This window comes from Empidonax traillii, unplaced genomic scaffold (assembly GCF_003031625.1).
Source record: "Empidonax traillii isolate 1590-97213 ecotype Southwest subspecies unplaced genomic scaffold, ASM303162v1 scaffold277:size2070623, whole genome shotgun sequence".
In the NCBI taxonomy this organism is placed as follows: Eukaryota; Metazoa; Chordata; class Aves; order Passeriformes; family Tyrannidae; genus Empidonax; species Empidonax traillii.
The window spans coordinates 809,605-827,547 of NW_020955470.1; the positions used below are offsets into that span (position 1 = coordinate 809,605).

Below are 17,943 nucleotides of genomic sequence, written 5' to 3' on the forward strand. Positions count from 1 at the left end.
CTGCTCCCCCTGGAGAGGGGCCTACCAAAGGAAATGGTCCATTTCCCACGGGCAGTCAGTGGGCTGTAGGGTGCTGGGGCATGTACATCTGCACAGTGTCTGTCTGGGGGATGGAGACTGCCTGTCATGCTGATGCCACATCTAAAGCAAATGCCAGTCGTGCTGCTGGGTGTCTTTGGAGCCTGCAGAGGTAACCACATATTTCTGTCCCTGCAGCCTGCAACTGTGATCCCTCTGGCAGTTTGCCCTTCTCCATCTGTGATCCTGCCACCGGAGAATGCCTGTGCCAGCAGTTCACCACAGGGCAGCGCTGTGAAAAATGCCTCGTGCGTACTCAGGTTTTGTTATGACTTCTGCATGTGGTTTTGGAAGTCTCCTCACTCACCTCACACCTATTTATTGCCAGAAAATAAACAATAAGTCAAATTTCAAAATAGTTTTACAGCTGTGTGCTGCCATTCTGCATTGACACATCTGGTTCTTTTTCACTGCTCACAAACATTTGTGCAATCAAATTGCGCTGGGAGGAATACTCCCAAGAAGGAAAGGAAATGCAAAATCATGTCCTCAGGCCATCTCTGCTGTTTACAGAGAACTTGCTTGCACAAATGGGTAAATATGTGTCTCATGCAGTGAGTGAGCACCCATGCTATCCGGTAAGGAAAGCAATCTCCCATGGCCAAACACAGGCAGCAGCACAGTAGTGCTCCAGAGCATTGTTCATCCAGCAGAATGAGTTCTGTCTTGCTTTACATACTTAAATATTTGTCATTAAAAAAAATCTTTCTTTTTATCCCAGGTAGGCTACTGGGGTCTTGGCAACAGCTTGAATGGCTGTTCTCCGTGTGACTGTGATATTGGTGGATCCCAGAATAACTTGTAAGTTAAAGTTCTTCAAGTTCTTTCCTGGTTTTAATTTTTATAAGCTCTTAGGCTAGATTTTCTGATTAGGTTCATACAGTCTTGGTACAGATGGGAAAATAGACTGTAGATGGAATTTCATCATATACAAACAGAGTAAAGTCGGGTTGAGGTTTTGGAAATTTACTTGTGATAAGGGGATTTACCTATTTCCTTTGAAGCCTACTTTGAATCAGCTTGAGTCAAGATGTGTTTAATATAAAATGTAAAATGCATGGCTTGAGAGAACCAGAGACCCTAATATTTGTAGAAATTAGAAGTAAGTTAGAGGTGACATTTTTAACTTAGCTTCCTACATCTACTTTAAATGCTAGATTTTTTTTTTCTGACTGCTATTTAAAATATATAATTTTAGAAGCAAGCTTGGTTTCAGTTGACCTCCTCCAGAAGTCTGTTGGGCAGGGGTCTTCACTACTGCTGTTAGACTTCAGACAGAGGAGCTCATAGTCTGATGCTGTAGAGCAGCTCCTTGTGAGTAGATAAATCATTTGGTCTGTTCAGTATGACTGTAAATGTATGAAAACTTCCATATTCATATCAAATCAAAGGTCCTTCTGATCTCATGTTCTGCCTCCATAATTGTGAGAGACAGGTCATTAAAAAACATTATGTAGTGATAGTTAAAGAAACAGACAAAAGAAATGAGAGGGTGGGGGGTAGGAAGAAGTTTAATAACAGAGGTGATCCAGCAATGGGAAAAATGAGGCAAAGCTGAAACAAGGGTGGATCTGAGCTGCCCTTGTGCTGTGAGGACCCAGCTGTGCCACACTGACATCCTCCCTTCACCATTCTTACTGTAGGTGCTCACCAAAGGATGGTCAGTGCAAGTGTCTTCCCAACATTGTGAGCCGCCAGTGCAACGAGCCAGCTCCAGGCTACTTCTTTTTACCCCTGGATTATTATATTTATGAAGCTGAGCATGCAAAGCCCCTTTCTGGCTCTGCACCCTTGGTAGGTAGTTGGCTTTTCAGGTGTCGTACTGAGAGGGGATCCATGCAGTGATGGCACAAGAGCTGAGGCTGAGGAGAAGAGCCCTTGATTGGGGAGCAGCTGAAGCGGCTCTTGAGCAGGAAAATGCAAAGCAAGTCCCTTGACCATCCTTAATTCATCTTTGTTTTTCATGGATATGACTATCCCATAAACGTGGCTTTTACAAAGGGACAGTACCTACAATGTGGTGTGGCCTACAAAGCTGCCCTCGCTGCTTCTCAAGTGCAGGCTGGTCTGACATGTATTAGAGAAAACAGTTTAATTATTTAAATTAGAGGAAAGTGTTTGAGTTGCCAACTGTTATCATAAACTGTTACATTTCTGGGAATCTCCAACAAGGGAAGAATCAAATTACTCTCTGCTCCATTGGACTCATTCCTGCTGACTTATGTAAAGGCCCTGATTGTAGCCCAATTTCCTCAAGAGTGTGGCATCCATCTGTAATGTTTTTAGAAAAATTAATTTTTATTTATTTTTTCCTCTTCAGTATGGGGGTAGTTGTTCCCCATACAGAGTACAAGCCTGGAATGCAACCCTTCCTCTGCCTATGCTTTTATTAACATTTTTCTCTGACTTGTTGTCCAGAAGCTATAGAGAACAAATAATAAAAAATGTTTATTTGCAGGACACATCCACAAATATTTAGCTATAATCACAACCAGTAATCATCCTACAGTCCAATAATTGAATGGAAAACAGATGTCTGAGGCATAGTTTATGAGAGAAAGTGGAAGTTAGTTTTAAGGGAGTGGGGGAAAAGGTTTTCTGGCAAATGCTGGGCCATAGTTTAGAGTTGCAGCCAGCAGAGAATAGAGCTTGTTTTAAGAATATGGATTTTCATTTGGTTGCTTACCTACCCTTCAACGTTGTCGAGACAGTGCTGCTCCTCTCTCATTACTTCGTAGGTTCAGCCAAGCACTCTTCCGAGGTGTGACATCTACTTCCAGAAGCAAGGCTATGAGTTCATGATTGAAAATGGAAAGATTGTGTTAAACAGGAACAAGAAACGAACTGTAAGAAAATCTGGACTGGAACAGGTAAATTGGTACCTGAGTAGTTACTTAAGTTTACATCAAATAATAAAACTTTATTTTGTAACAAAGGGCAAGGAAATGCCTGAGCATGAGGGAATTGCAGTCTTAGACATTTCAATTCTGACACAAATTAAGTCAATTTTTTTGCTACATAATTAGGCCAGACATTTTATGATTCACACTGATTGGTTTACATTGCCCAGTGACATTGTAGACTCGGGTTCAATTAATTTTTAGAAGAGAAGAGTCCCCATGAAAGGTAATTGTTTTTTATAATGAAGAATCCAGCCATGCATGAAAGGTTTGCAGTGTGAATGTTTGGAGAAACCAAATATTCAGAGACTGATGGATTCTAGTCCCTCTCATTGCTGTTGTTGCAAAGCCATAGGAAGCTTTTCCTAACATGTGACCCTAAACATCCTATGTATGGGAGAGTTCTTAGATTGACAATCTCGAGCTTGTTCAGAAAATAAGGTTAACTGATGACCAAAATAAGTAAACAGTGTGGCAAAAATATTTCTTTTTTCTGAGTTTGTTATTTTGTAATTTGACTGTGTTGTTGAAAATGTGGGTGTGTCTTTGCAGGGTGTGATGCAGTTTGGACAGGACTCTGTTGCAGTGGTTTTCAGGCAGCCCAGCGCTGGTCGGTCTGTGACATGGACAGGGCCTGGCTTTGCCCGCGTTCCCAGCGGAGCTGGGCTGAGATTTGCCATCAACAACATTCCCTTTGCTATGGACTTTGATATCACAATTCGTTATGAGCCTGAGGTATTTGTGATGTTTTGCATGTCTTGTGATGTTGTGATAGATGCAGAGTCTGTTTTATCAATAATAGGATGAGCAACTTGTCCTATTCTTTATATTTAAAATTAAAATTACTCGCCTTTTCACCACGTAACAAGTTGCCTTACTAACCAAGTAACATGTCCTCCACTGATCCTCTTACCCCTTTCCACTCAAATATGAAAAATCAGCCCTACAAGTGTTTTCTAAGCATCAGCCAAGATTTCATGTTCTGAATGTTTCTCTTTTGGCACCTTTGCTTGGACTGGACTTCTGCTCACAAATTAAACACATGGAAAATGCAGTTCCTTTTAGATGGGCACCCTGTATTTCTAGCTAGTATTTTTTGGGCAGGAAAGTGTGCACAGGCAGAAGTGATCTGAGTAGATATTTATCCAGGGCTTTTGCAGGCATCCAGCTTCCCAGTTGAACCAGCTGGGCTCTGAGACGTGTGTGAAAATTGTAGGAAAATAGCCAAATTACTATTTTTTGCTTGGAGAAGATTTCTCAATGATGAAGACATGTCTAGGGAAATCTGTTAATCCAAATCTGATTAAACTCAGGTCCACACCCATGTCTTCAAAAACGCAGGCAAGTGTTTTATTGGTACCAGCTTTTGTCTGTGCCTTATTCTTTTGCTTTGCAATTCTCTGGAACAGTCCCAGCACTGGATATTATCCCCCTGTCTACTCTTGTAGTGTATTGTACACTCTTCTCTGACTGTCACTCTGAGGAAAACAAAACTCCCAGTGTCTTAAAACATGGGAACAATTTTCGGTGGGCTGGTTTGATATAGCTTTTTCCTTCCAAGGATTGAAGAGTTGAGTTTTAAATACATATGGTTTATACTCTTTTATGTTTGTTATTATTCCTTATTAGATATGTGAGGAGGCAGCTAATGAAGGATATTTCCAGAATAACACTGTGCTAAGAAGGGAAACAACTCCAATGACTTTAACAGAGCTATTTTCATTTGAACCAGCTGAGGTCCCATTTCCGTCTCTGCTTTTCAATTAGCCATTGCAAATACAATGCATTTTTCTCAAATAACATTGTTTTTTAGTGCTGTAAAGAATAAAGAAGAAAAAGAAAATCTGTTATGTCACTGCAGTGTGCAATCATTCAGATGGCTTTCATTAACCCTGGCAGAGAGACAGTAGGTTTTTCAGATACAAAAAAAATTACCATAATTTTTGTCTTTTGTTTGTAGTCCTTGGAAGATTGGCTAGCAAGTGTTGCCATCCAGCCTACTGGTACCTTGTCAGGTCAACGCTGCAAAAACAAGGTGCTTCCACAGGAGCCACGTGCGTTGCCTCTCCCAGCTACAAAGAGGTCTGACTGTTCCTGTCCTTTTGCCTGTGTATTTTCTGTGTATATATTGTTTACTAAAGCACTGTAGAGCAACAAATGTGTGGGAAAGTGGGACTATTAGAAACACCCGTGGCCTTTTCTGTTGCTATCACACCACAGTACCATGCAGGCTCTAAGGAAGAGATGGATGTCCCAGTCCTCTGTCTGGCAAAAGTCTTCCCAACCCAGGGGAGCAGCCTGAGATCCTGCTGGCCTTAGTGATTGCTTTGGTGAAGATCCAGCTGCAGCTACCTGAGTATAGAAAGGAAATATTGGCTATATATACGATACTGTTTGTAAAAAACAGCTTTTCAGCTTGGACCTATGTAAAGAACAGACAGGAGTCAAGAGGATGTGACCGATGTCTTGTTTAAACAGGGACAGGAAAGGACAAATATGAACAGTGAGTTGCAAACCCCCTTGCTTGAAGTAGTAAAATCTGCCCTTTTCAGTTAAATCTCCCCAGGTTTGAATTGTGCTGGTGAATCATCTGGCAGAAGTCATACAGCTTTCCAAAGCCTGCTAGCATGGGGCTGGCTGTGCTCCTCACAGCAGCAGGGCTTGCTCTGGGCTGCAGGCATTAGGATGCAGGCACAGAGGGAAGGGAATGCTCTCAACATCCCATAAACTTGCCTTGTCCTGACTCCTGGCTATAATTGTGCTTCATTTCTGCTAAACAGGATTGCAATTCTGCAAACTCCAGTCTGTCTGGAGCCGGGAACAGAATATTCTGTGGATGTGTATTTTTCTCAGGCCTCTGCCTCTGACACAAGGGCAAAATCATACATCTTGATTGACTCAGTGAGTAGTTCTGTCACAAGTCCCTTGAGGTTGTATTTGTACCATTGTGATTTTGTTTTTTACGTGGACTTATTAAAAAGAATTTAAAATAATTTATAGTGCGTTTCAATAGAAATTCAGCTTCTGCTTGCCTCCACTGGCACTGTGTTTGCATGCTTTTGTGTGGAAAGACAGAATTGTATCTGGTTTAATTTTCATGGAGCAATCAAGTCATACTTGTTGCACATGTTGATAGTCAGAGTATGTATCCCTATCTGTTGCTCATCTATTATGAACACATTCCACATATGCTGACAAGATGCTGTGGTTTGAGATACAAATTCGTGCAGTTCTTCGTTACTTAACGTTTTTTAAAATCTCTTAATTTGTCTGGATCGTGGATATTTTTAAAGATGACATTGGAAAAGTAAAATTAGTTGTGTATTTCATGGGAATCAGGTCCAGATATTTCCTAAGTTTCCACCAAGTCAGGAACTGGGTGTTAGTTTTGGGTCCTTCTCTTGAGAAAAATATATTTAGGTCCATTTTTCTAATTACTTCTGTAGAACGGGATCTGACAAGGGCTGGCCATAATTGGACACGGAACCTTCAGCTTATTTTTCTCTATCACATTAATACAAGTAAAAACTTTGGCCAGATACTGCTTTTGGAGTCACTAACACAGCACCTCTTAGAAGCAAAACCAGTTCTGAGCATATATCTGAGGTCTTATTATAATTTATTTTTTATATATACACAGTCTCTCTTATTTGAAGAACTCAGGGAATGTCTAGACCTTCAGAATAAATATGAATTTTGATGACAGAATGGCATAGCAGCAGATTTGGAAACACAGTGCTCCAGGCCTCTGTCCTTGCAAGGCAAAGCACATCAAGAGAATGTGAGAAATTTTGGTTTTCAATATATCTAAGCAAAAATATTTTCTTTTCCCTCTTAACGCCAAAGCTTGGACTTATTCCCAGAATTGGCTCCGTGGAGAACTTATGCAGTGAAAAGGATTTAGATGAGTACCAGAAGTATCACTGCATTGAAATTGCATCTGAAGTTGGACCTCACGTCCTGCCTGAGGCGTGCGCACGGCTCATTGCGAGCCTGTCAGCCCGGATTCACAACGGCGCCGTCGGTAAGGACCAGCCTGCACAGGCAGCTCTGTGGGACAGTTGCTGGTTTTCCCTTGAGTCTGTAGGTTGTGTTGACTGGAGAGCTCTCAGCCCGTGGTGGTGTAGGTAAGTGAAGCTGATCAGCACGTGTTGTGCGTGGACACACAGGATCCATCCTGCTGAACCCTGAGTGGGCTGCAAACATCTTCTGGTGGCGTGATTCTTGGAGCTCATCACACCTGATGAGCTTTGTGGGGCAGTGTGACAGGGACCATGGCAGTGCTTGTGTGTTTTCTGAAGAGCATTGAATCAAGATGCAGCTTTACCATATGACCAAGGCAGTAACTTTCCTTCTTTTCTGGCTGCTGTCAAAGGATAGAGAAGTTTCTAAGCCCTCTCCCTGGATGCTGGATGCCTTGGTATGATGGCACACAAGCTGATGTACTGGAAAAATATTCACCAAGAAGACCTTGGTGGTGTTCCAGCAAGAGGGCAGTAGTAGGTGGGGTGTGAAGCTCCCGGGCAGCCTTCAGGACCCACCATACAAAGGGTAGCTGGATTTAGTGGCTCAGGAAACCTCCCGGGTGTTGGGTCCAGAGAAATGGAACTTCCCTGCACTTCCATTAACAGGAGGGGTCTTCCTGGACAGCTTTGATGGCCATCTCCTTTCAGGAAGCCTTGCAGCAATGCCTCCAAAGTGATACCATCTGCTTGATTTGGGCAATTTTAGAAGGATCAGTGCTTCACTCTCATATCAGGTTATGAGGTCATGGCTGTGCAGCTGCAGACTTCCCTCATTCCCCTCATTTAGGTTTGGGCTGCGCTGACACTTTATCAGCTCGATTCTAAAGTGGTGGGATTTCCCAGTGAAACATGGCATTTAAGTTTTCTGGTGCTTTCTAGAGCACCCTGGACAAACATCCTCTGTGAGTGATCAGAGCATCCTCACTCAGCAAGTTAGTCCAAGATGTCCGGAAAGAAACCAACAGTACACAGATGCAGACTGTCTGAGCGCAGCTTGCAGGTTATGTCCAGTGCTGCAGCTAGACATAGGTTTACATCAAATCCTTCTAGACTTCAGGATACCTCTGTTTTGGACCTCCATTTTGCTATGCCCTTTCTGTCCTATCCCAAATGTGTGCTGAAGGCAGTGCCTTGAATGTGGCAACTGCAACACCAAGACTTGTGCTGGCGCCTGATATACCATCACCATTGATGCTACATCATCAAGCAACCCAAGCCATGGCCATCAGTGGTTAGTGAACCCCTGACAAGAATAATCAGGCTCTTTCCTTCCTATTTAAAGTGTGAAACCTGCAAGTTGATGAGAGCAGTCATGCTCCTTGACAAAAAAACCTGTTTTGGTTTTTTTTCCCCTTGGCAGCATGTAAGTGCAATCCCCAGGGCTCGCTGAATGCCAACTGCAGTAAACTGGGGGGACAGTGTCAGTGCAAAGCCAACGTCGTGGGACGCTGCTGTGACACCTGCTCTGCAGGCAGCTATGGCTTCGGCTTTCATGGCTGCTATGGTGAGTACTTGGCAGCCAGCACCAGGACGGCTGTCTTGGCTCTTCATGCATACCAGAACTTCTTAGGGCTTTGAATCCAGGCTTATGTGTGAAGCAATATAAAAGGTATTTCCACAAATAACGAATTTTCCACCGCTGCTTCTTGACTACCTTTGAGCAGTGTCAGGGATAAGAAGGGTCAATGGGAATACATTCAGGACACAGCTTTGCCTTTGGTGTTTTCCAGCGTGCGAGTGCCACCCACAAGGCTCGCTGAGCACGCTGTGTGACCAGGTGACGGGGCAGTGCTCCTGCCGCCGGGAGGTGGATGGCCAGCGCTGCAGCCGATGCCTGGCCGGGTATTTCGGATTTCCCCACTGCCGTCCTTGCCCTTGTAATGGCAACGCAGAGCTTTGCGACCCTCTGACCGGAGCGTGCCTGGAGTGCCGTGGGTTTACAGCTGGGAGCCACTGTGAAAGGTAACCTGATGGGCAGCACTGCAAAGCTCACCCAAATACTGGTGCTCTCCAAAATGCCTCTGTAGCTGGGGGCCTACAAATGCATCAATGGCATTAACAGGAAACATATGCCTAAACCAGGATTAAACTGGGCCTGGCTGCTGAGTGTCAGGTACCTACCTATTTGTTTGGGAAATGCACGTGGGACTATGCATGCCTTGCCTGTGGGTGGACTGCAGGCATGGCATGCACGCAGCATTGCAGCAGGCTCCCTGCAAGAAGGCATTTGAGAGATGAGTGCCATAGCACCATGTGCTTGAAGACGTGCACAAAGCTCCTGACAGCTTTCAAATTGCCAGCTTTTAAATTTAAAATTCAGCATGAGGTTGACCAAGAGGTTAACCATCAAACAAGAGGCTAACCTCATCCTGAATACTCATTTTAATACCTGCAGTTATCTCTTAGGAGCTTAAATAAACATGCCCTTTTGCTGGTCATATTACTTCCATATGATCAGCAAATTACTTTTCCCACATGTTCCAGCTCCATTCAGGATAGTGCTCCTCTTTTTTATTCTATGTGCTGTCAGCAGTATCAGAGTTCAGCATGGACATCAAAATTAAATTCACTGAGTTTAGTTTGGATGGATTGTACCTTGTCATTCACTTTTAAAAGGATTTCCCTGTGAAATCTATTGAGCTTCTCTTGCAGTGCTTTTAGACAATACAGCCTTTGGCTATTGTGCTTGTAGGTGGCAAATAGATTTAAAATGGGGGACTGAAATACTTGTTGCCCTGTGCCTCTGCAGGAGCTCCACACCCTAGGGCGTGGATAATCAAACAGCCAAGTCTTTTAGCCTGGCTCATATACATATGGAGAATTGTGTTCCTATTTGCCATAGTGAAACAGATCAAAGACTGAGGATGCTTCAGAAGCCGCTGCGTTGCTGCAGCTGCAGAACCACAGGGGGTCAGGACACGGAGACAGAGGCAGCGATGGTGGGAGGGTGGCTGAGCCCCCAGGGAGCCCCAAAAACCCTCCACTGGTCTGGGTAACAGCACAACCACCAGCACTTTGAAACAGCCATTGCCCCAGGTTTGCAGAACGTGTCAGAGAGAGCACAGCTCAGTACATATTGCATCTAAAACATGCAATATTCTCTGGTGCTCTTAATGAATCGTTGCTTTTTTTGCTTATGCCAGCACTTTCCACTGTCATGCCAACCACTCAGTGTGTGTGGCTGTATGGAAAAGGATGAATGTATGTAGTGATAGAGGAATACACAGAATTTTTACCTGGCACCTTTTAGCTGCCTATGCAGAGCATGTGTGATATGTCATACCATAATCATTTAGACTGAAGTTGTTCCAGAGTAGCTTAAAGTCTTGATAAATATTCCTTGAAAAGAAAACACGGGTCTTTTTCTTTTTGCTCCAGATTTTGGGAAAGCAGCTCTGATTTTCCATTTTAGAACACCTTTGAAGCTTGATGTATCTGTACCAGTTAATGGAGATAGCATTACAATGACCTGGAATGTTAATTAAATACATCTACATATAAATATATATATATATATATATATATATATATATATATATGTAAATACATATGCATATAAATTGATCCACCTGGATGGACTGAAAGGAGCACTGGACAATTTGTACTGCTTTGTGCTGACTGCTTTGACAGGTGCATGGATGGCTATTATGGAAACCCTCTGGAAGGAGAACCCTGCCGCCCATGCATGTGCCCAGGGGTACCTACAAGCAACAGGTATTTTGCACATTCCTGTTACCAGGACTCCCAGTCTGCACAACTAGTCTGCAATTGTCTTGAGGGATATGCAGGTACGAAGCAAAATAAAGACTGGTTTTGATTTCTTTAAAATTAATGTAAGAGAGAAAAATTACTGTCCTCCACCCATCATATGTTCAGAAATGACAAGTGAGGTAATGGTAATAAAAAAAGCTAAGAAGAGTTAACACCTAAATTTACTGAAATTATGTGGGGAAGTCCTGACCAGGAGGAATGGGAGTTGTGCAATTAGTGTTTGAAAAAGGGATTCATTTAAGTGGATACAGTGAAGCCATTAATTAATCTGATGGCACTCTCTGGAAACCTCCTCCTTTCCAGCGGCACTACATTAATCTGGTGGGGAGAGGGGGAAGAAATACAGTTTCTCGTTATCTCTGAAAAAGAAGCATTGGAAGCACAAATCAGAAAGAGCAGGGCATCAAAATGACCTGATAAGATTTCCTAATCAGAGAAAATCTTACTCCATATAGAGGAATGTCTTTGACATTATGCCCAAAAGTGACTGTTTCACCTTTCAAATGGTCACTTCAGAAATGAAGTTTCTGTTCTCAGCTGTCTCAAATGCAGATATTTTTGCAGCACACTGATGCCTTGCTTCCTAAGATTCTGTTGACATAGCTTGAATTCCTGAAGGGAAGGCTGAAGATATTTCCCTTCCCCTGGGCATTAGAAAGATCTTCCATGATGGGAGCAAACCCTAATGGGAAACACTACCAAAAACTAAACCAATGCTGTCATTTTTAATTATGCAAGTTCCTTTACAAGTCAAGAGCAGTTTTGCTTTAGTAATTTTTGTAGGGCCAAAATGATACTTGTTGGTACATGGCCAGGGGATTTCTGTCCTCACAAACCACCGCAATCCTCAGTTCTGGACTTTCTTCTCTTGGTCACCTCTGTGGCAGCAGGCTCACTTCTCAGATTGTAAAAGGCTCTGGTCCTGAAGGCCACAGTGAAGGAACAGAGTCCTTGGGTGGGGATGAGCTGGTGGATGTGGTTCCAGACACACCAGCCTGCCCAGAAAGGTTTCTGAGATGCAGAGAGGTAGCAGCCCAGTCAGGGCATGCACTGGGATGACTTGCAGAAGCAGTTGCAATGCCAGCAGGCAAGGACAGAGCATCCCAGAGCTCATCTGAACTCCTGGGCACCCCCCACCCCCTAATGCTGCTGTAGGAGGGAAGGACCAAGGAAAATCCTGTAAATGTGGCCAACCATGACTAATGCCATTGAATGGACTTAGCTGGAAAAAAGATGTTTGGAGGTGTTGTGTGAGGGGGCACCTATTTAGTCCTACTGAAAGGACTTCCTTTGTAGAAACAACTTGGGATGAGTGTGTTTTCATCAGATTTCAATGGGGAAGATGTACTTTAAACTGATCATAGCATTCAAGGGCAATAGTCTCGAACAGGTGGATATTTTTCATTGTAAATGTGCATTTGAACAGACAGTCTGAATCTTTTAACAGTACTACTGGAAATCACGTTCACTTGAATTCCCATCAACCAGCAATATTTTTACCTTCCTCTGTGACAGGCAATCAGTGTGATGAGTGTCCTACTGGGTTCTACAAAAACCCAAGCAGCCCTGAGCTTGACTGTGCACCATGTCCCTGCAACAACAACATTGATTTGACAGACCCAGAGTCTTGTAACAGGGTCACAGGGGAATGCACCAAGTGTTTACACAACACCCATGGAGCAAACTGCCAGTTCTGCAAACCAGGTTATTTTGGCTCAGCTCTCAATCAAAATTGTCAAAGTAAGTAACAGCACTGCAACTGTGTGTTACTACCAAGAAAAGTTTTTTTTAAAAAGAGGGAGAAGCTAGCCCTTGGAAGGACAACAAAACTAAAGAGTAAAATATAAGAATACCAAATATATTTCTCTATATACCAAATAAAAATATATCAGTGATACAAATAACTTAATGCGGCATTTATTAAATTCTATGTTATCCAAGTCTCACTAAATCTCATCCTGAGTATCACTCCTAGGAAACAGTCATTTGTGAAATGAAAGCAGTACTCCCTGTTAGAAAAATAAATGTGCATTCAGTCATTCAGGAAGGAATCAAAAGTAAAGGAATCAAAGGCAATTGTTTATCCATGCCAACTAAGCAATGCTCAGCTAACCAGATGATCCCTTGCTGAGCTCCCTGCCTTACCAATTGTTTTCATTAAGTGGTTAGAATAAGAATATTCAGGAAACTTATAAGACTCCATGAGAACACTGTCAGTAACTCAGCAGTGTTAACAGAGAGGCACAGGTGTAAGGAAAAGCAAGGCATAAGCTTCTTCTCAATGTTTCTCAAAGACTATTTTCATAAAAGTGCCTGATTAAGGGTCTAAATTTTATGTGCCAGACAATTACAGGCTTTTTCAGGAAACTCTTTTTCTGGAAATATCTAAAATACAGTCCAAACCCATCCTTTGTTCATTCTTGGAAGATGTCTGTTAGAAATGGTTGAGCAAGCACTTTTGGCTCCTCACAAGGAAGGCTTCTTATCTTATTTGGCTTACTAGGGATTCCCACACTAGATAGTGCCTGCTGTAAATCAGATTCCCCTCACCCAGTGTATTTAATATTTCATTCTAATAAGATTCAAAATTCACTGCATCTTCATATTTTGTGCCTCTGTTAAAAGTACTGAACATTCGCAGTAAGTTTTCTCAAAGCAATATATAAGATGGTTTAGAAAGATAGGTATGAGATTAAAAATGTGTTCAAGGTCACTAGAGGTAAACCTACAGCATGGGCTTTATGTACAGCTCTGACTGTCCACCAGCTGTCTATATTACCATCTGCTGTAGTAATTGTCCTTCCTTTTCCAGGGTGCACGTGCAATCAGGCAGGTGTTGTCCCTGCCATGTGCCCGGGGGGGGACGCAGCCTGCCTGTGTGACCCAGCCACAGGAGCTTGCCCTTGCCTGCCCAACGTGGTGGGTGCCACATGTGACCAATGTGTCTCTGGCTACTGGGACCTGGCTAGTGGAAAAGGATGTCAGACCTGTGGCTGTGATCCAAAAAACTCGCAAAGCAACCAGTGCAACCAGGCAAGAAAATTACTGTGCTTTCCAGGAACTACGGTGGTGGTGTTTTGGCATGGGATAGCGAGGTCCCTCTTGTAAATGAGAGTAGTTTTTTGTCATACCCCCTGAAAACAAAAATTTTTTTTTAAGTTTGTGGTTGGTGCAATCACACTGTAAGTCCTTATATCAAACACCCTGTTCCAATATTGTGGCTTTGCTGGTAAGAAATTTCTCTTTGCTTGTTGTTTCTTTGTCAAGTGGACTTTAGAAATACCTTGTAAAGAGGTATCACAGGAAAAAACTGCCTCATGAATATACATATATGGAAGAAGGAAATCCAGGCTTGGACTCAAGGGTCTTATGAGTATTTTTTTAAGTGTTTATTTTCATAAAGTAGCAGCTGGGGCCATTACATTAATCATGCCTCATCTATCAGACTGGTAGAGTACGTTTTCTCATCTTTAATTCCTGTGCACTTTTTAGGGCTAGAACATAGAAAAAACAAAACAGCATTTCAGAATTGAGAGGTGAAATTGTGGTCCCATGGAGTCAACAGCAATTTGCTATTGACTTCAGAGCACCAGGAGCTTATTCTAAGGTCTTGCTGCTGTATTTGCACATTTTCCTTTCAATATACTCTCTGTTTGTTCCAGTTTATTTAGTGGCTTTATTATTTTTTCTAGCAAAGTTAGCTCTTCACCTCAAAGAGCTGCTACTGCTTTTCTGAGCTATAGCAGTTATGGGAGCTGTAATGCCCTGCAGTTTAATTTAATAGCTGAATCACAAAATAATTTTTCTAGGGCAATGTGCATAATATACCCTTGAGGTTTTCATGTAGTTTAAAGTTGAAATATTAAGATGAGTACTTCGATCTAGCAAAAATAAAAAATTAGTCTGTTTTGCAAAGGAAAAGAATCATCTCAGATTATAGAGGATGACTTCTCAAAGAGCATGTGTAGACTGGAACATACAAAATCTTTCACATTAGTAAAGTAAAGCCACCTCTCAAAGTGCATTTTGTTTTCACAGCCTTAAGCAGGAAGATGGGAAAGGTGGGCCAATGCTGTATAAACCATGGTGTTCAAAGACTGTGGGCAAGCAGTGTTGCTGAAGTCCTCATATGGCTATGCCATAAGTCACAGGGAGAAAAAGCAGCACAGTAAATAACGTATATCCAGCCATAAGGCTCTGGCAGAAGTTATTCAGTCCTAACTGTCTTTACAGTTTACAGGCCAGTGTCCGTGTAAGCCAGGCTACCGTGGAAGAGGTTGTGATGAATGTGAGGAAAACTACTTTGGCAATCCCCAGCTGCACTGCATTTGTAAGTATTATTAACTGGGGACAACTGGATTAGAAACTGCCTTAAAATAAATGCTTACCTTTTATCTTCACAGGGGAGCTGGGACATACATCTAGAAAAACCACCTTTCACATGTTTGCATATATGAGATGGACAAAAGTGTATACATTATTTACCTATATTGTTACCTCTATGGTTATGATGGAAGTTAGAGCTGAAGAAGAGCCATTAGCTATGCAGGCCACTTTGTTCTAACTCGAACACTGGTTTGCTTTTATTGCCTTGAAATGCACAATTATACCTTTTGCATGCATTAAGCTCACAGAAAAGGAGCAACTGGGTGTAACTTGCTGTCCCTTTCTTGCAGCGTGCGAGTGTAACCCGGAGGGGACCCGCCAGCCCCGGTGTGACAAGGCCACCGGCGCGTGTAATTGCCGTGCCGGCATCACCGGCCGCTTCTGCGACCAGTGTGGCCGGGGCTTCGAGAAAGACTTTCCCTCCTGCCGTCAGTGTCACCTTTGTTTTGATCAGTGGGACACTGAAACTGCTGCCCTTGCCCAGACTGTCCAGGGGCTGATGAGGTTTGCTGCAAAGCTGGACGATAAAGGAGGACGAATGCCCAGCTGCGACATGCGCTTCAAAGCCTTTGAAGATGCCTTTTCTGAGATTGAACGAATTTTGAGACACCCTGTCCTTTCACTGGAGGCCCTCTCAGGCATCAGGGAGTTTCAGGGCTACCTTCAGTAAGGGCTAAGCTGCTCCTGAAAGAATTCCTTGGCTGAGAAACAGTTTTTCCCCAGACTCCACCAGCCATCTCTATATATTAAGTTCCGCTTCTGATCAGCACACAGATGCTGGACTTCTAAGTCACTGTTTTCAATAGATCTGTGAAAAAATAATCCTTAATTTATTTCCATCCCCCCCCAACATATACTTAGATGCTGGAATTTTCCAGTTCATCCTAAGAATTTTCTAAATAAGACATTAAATTAAATGTTTCTGGTCATTTAGAAATGTATCTCTTGTCCTCTAAAATATTGTGTAACTCAGTTCTAGCTTAAGAACAATCCAGTCTGACTTCTGCATAACTGCCATTTCCCTTTCAGACAGAAGGCTGCACAAATGGATCCCCTTCACAGTTTGCCATATGAATTTCCTGACCTTAGCAAGAACTTAGAAGACATTGAAGAAGAAGCTGACTCAGTGTATGAACTTCTACAACAGAAAATACATCTGCATCAAAGTTTTCAGTACTTGAACTTCAAAAGTAAGCCAGAAATGAATTGAAATAGGTAGACATTTTCCATGAAATTTCAGAATGTTTCTCTCCTCATTGAACCACACAACATTTTGAAGATTCGATTTTAGCTTCCTATGGTAGCGCAAAAATGTAAACACTAACAACATTTTATAACAACTTTCCAAATTCTCTTTTATCTTACAATGCCATGATTTCTAGCATCCCAAATTTCAGATGCATGTGCAAGGATCCCATCAGTCAGAAGTCTGACGAATCCCAGTGTAATCCCATCAGGATACAAAAGTCACGCACTTTCACAGTACAGATCATGCAGTAGAACAGCAAAGGATTTTTCCACCACTTTTGGCTCCTCTTGCTCTTAGCAGTATTTAGAGAATGTTGTCCAGCAATGGTTTGTTTAATTAAAGCCAAGTGTCATAGTGCAACTTCTTAGTGTTCCCATGGGAAAATACGTAACTTTATGTGGTACGGAACTAGCTCTCCATCATCAAAAAATGTGAAGGCAGAACTGAGTTCCCTGGCATTTTTGAAAGAATTGCATCATATGTGCTTGTGCTAAGTATAGTCTTCATCAGCTGCTAATAGCTGTAATGACAATGTCCCAGACTGGTTTCTGGAGAAAGATGGGGATGTGTCATTCAGGGATCTTGAACAGATGCTGGATAACCCACAATGGCAGGAGATGGTCGGCAGGATACTCTCCAGAGAGATGGCTGCCCCAATACGAACCCCTAAAAGACAGGATGCCCACCACTGAAGACACAGGCTACAGGCAATGCAATCCCATGTACAGTTCCTCTGTGTTTCATTCAGACAAGAAAAGGATTGGCCTAGACAAGATTGAAAAAAAAAAAAAAAGGAAAAGTCAACAGAATACAAAGCAGAGGGAAAGGAACAGGGGAAAAGAGGGATTAACTAAGATTTAGGGCTCCCGTGCCCTGTTGTACTTGGCAGAGCCCCCGGGGACAGCTCTTCCGCTCAGGTCCCTGTGCGAGCAGTCAGCACAGCTCTCCCAGGCTCCACTTCCCAATCCAACTGATCCTTGTGTGGAGTCTGAGAAAGACAGAAAGGCAAAGAAACAATAAATCCCAGGGAGGTCAGTGGAAGCACAGCTGAAGCATCCATGGTGCTCTCTGGTCACATTCCAAACCCACTTCATCTTTTAGCCTCTGGAGACAGATAAACAGCCCTATAAAAAGCACATGGGGGTGTGGGAGGGGAAAACCTTGAATTTAAGCTGAATTTCCTATCAGGACCACAAATATTCACTGGTCCTACTACTATGCATCTATTAGCACAAAAATAACATTCCCCTCAAGATAACCAGCTTCTCTAATACCTGGGAGAAAGACTGGCTCCTTCATTCCATCTCCCTTTTGGGACCATCAGAACATCTTACATATGGCTCTACCTGCTTTTTCCCCTCTTCTCTTTGCTGGGGTAGAGCAGGGTATGGCCATGGATACCATCTGGGGCACATTTGGCACTTGTGCCCTAGACACACATATGGAATGGGCTCCTACCTACCTCTCTTTGCAAAAGAGCAGGACTCAGAGTTTTCCTCATGGGCATTCATTCAGCTAGCTGACCTGGAAACAT

General features: G+C 42.8%; 1 protein-coding gene across 1 annotated transcript in view; it reads left to right on the forward strand.

Annotated features, from left to right (window-relative positions):
* The window catches only part of LAMB4 (laminin subunit beta 4), a 41,371-nt gene that overhangs the window by 12,822 nt on the left and 10,606 nt on the right, over window positions 1-17,943 (forward strand). The window contains exons 12-27 of the mRNA XM_027890126.1: window positions 217-326; window positions 800-879; window positions 1,722-1,872; window positions 2,817-2,948; window positions 3,531-3,713; window positions 4,939-5,060; window positions 5,759-5,879; window positions 6,825-7,002; window positions 8,364-8,507; window positions 8,734-8,965; window positions 10,634-10,791; window positions 12,290-12,514; window positions 13,587-13,807; window positions 15,008-15,104; window positions 15,451-15,826; window positions 16,190-16,350. Coding sequence (XP_027745927.1) covers window positions 217-326; window positions 800-879; window positions 1,722-1,872; window positions 2,817-2,948; window positions 3,531-3,713; window positions 4,939-5,060; window positions 5,759-5,879; window positions 6,825-7,002; window positions 8,364-8,507; window positions 8,734-8,965; window positions 10,634-10,791; window positions 12,290-12,514; window positions 13,587-13,807; window positions 15,008-15,104; window positions 15,451-15,826; window positions 16,190-16,350 — 2,691 coding nt within the window. The remainder of the gene's footprint in view (window positions 1-216; window positions 327-799; window positions 880-1,721; window positions 1,873-2,816; window positions 2,949-3,530; window positions 3,714-4,938; window positions 5,061-5,758; window positions 5,880-6,824; window positions 7,003-8,363; window positions 8,508-8,733; window positions 8,966-10,633; window positions 10,792-12,289; window positions 12,515-13,586; window positions 13,808-15,007; window positions 15,105-15,450; window positions 15,827-16,189; window positions 16,351-17,943) is intronic.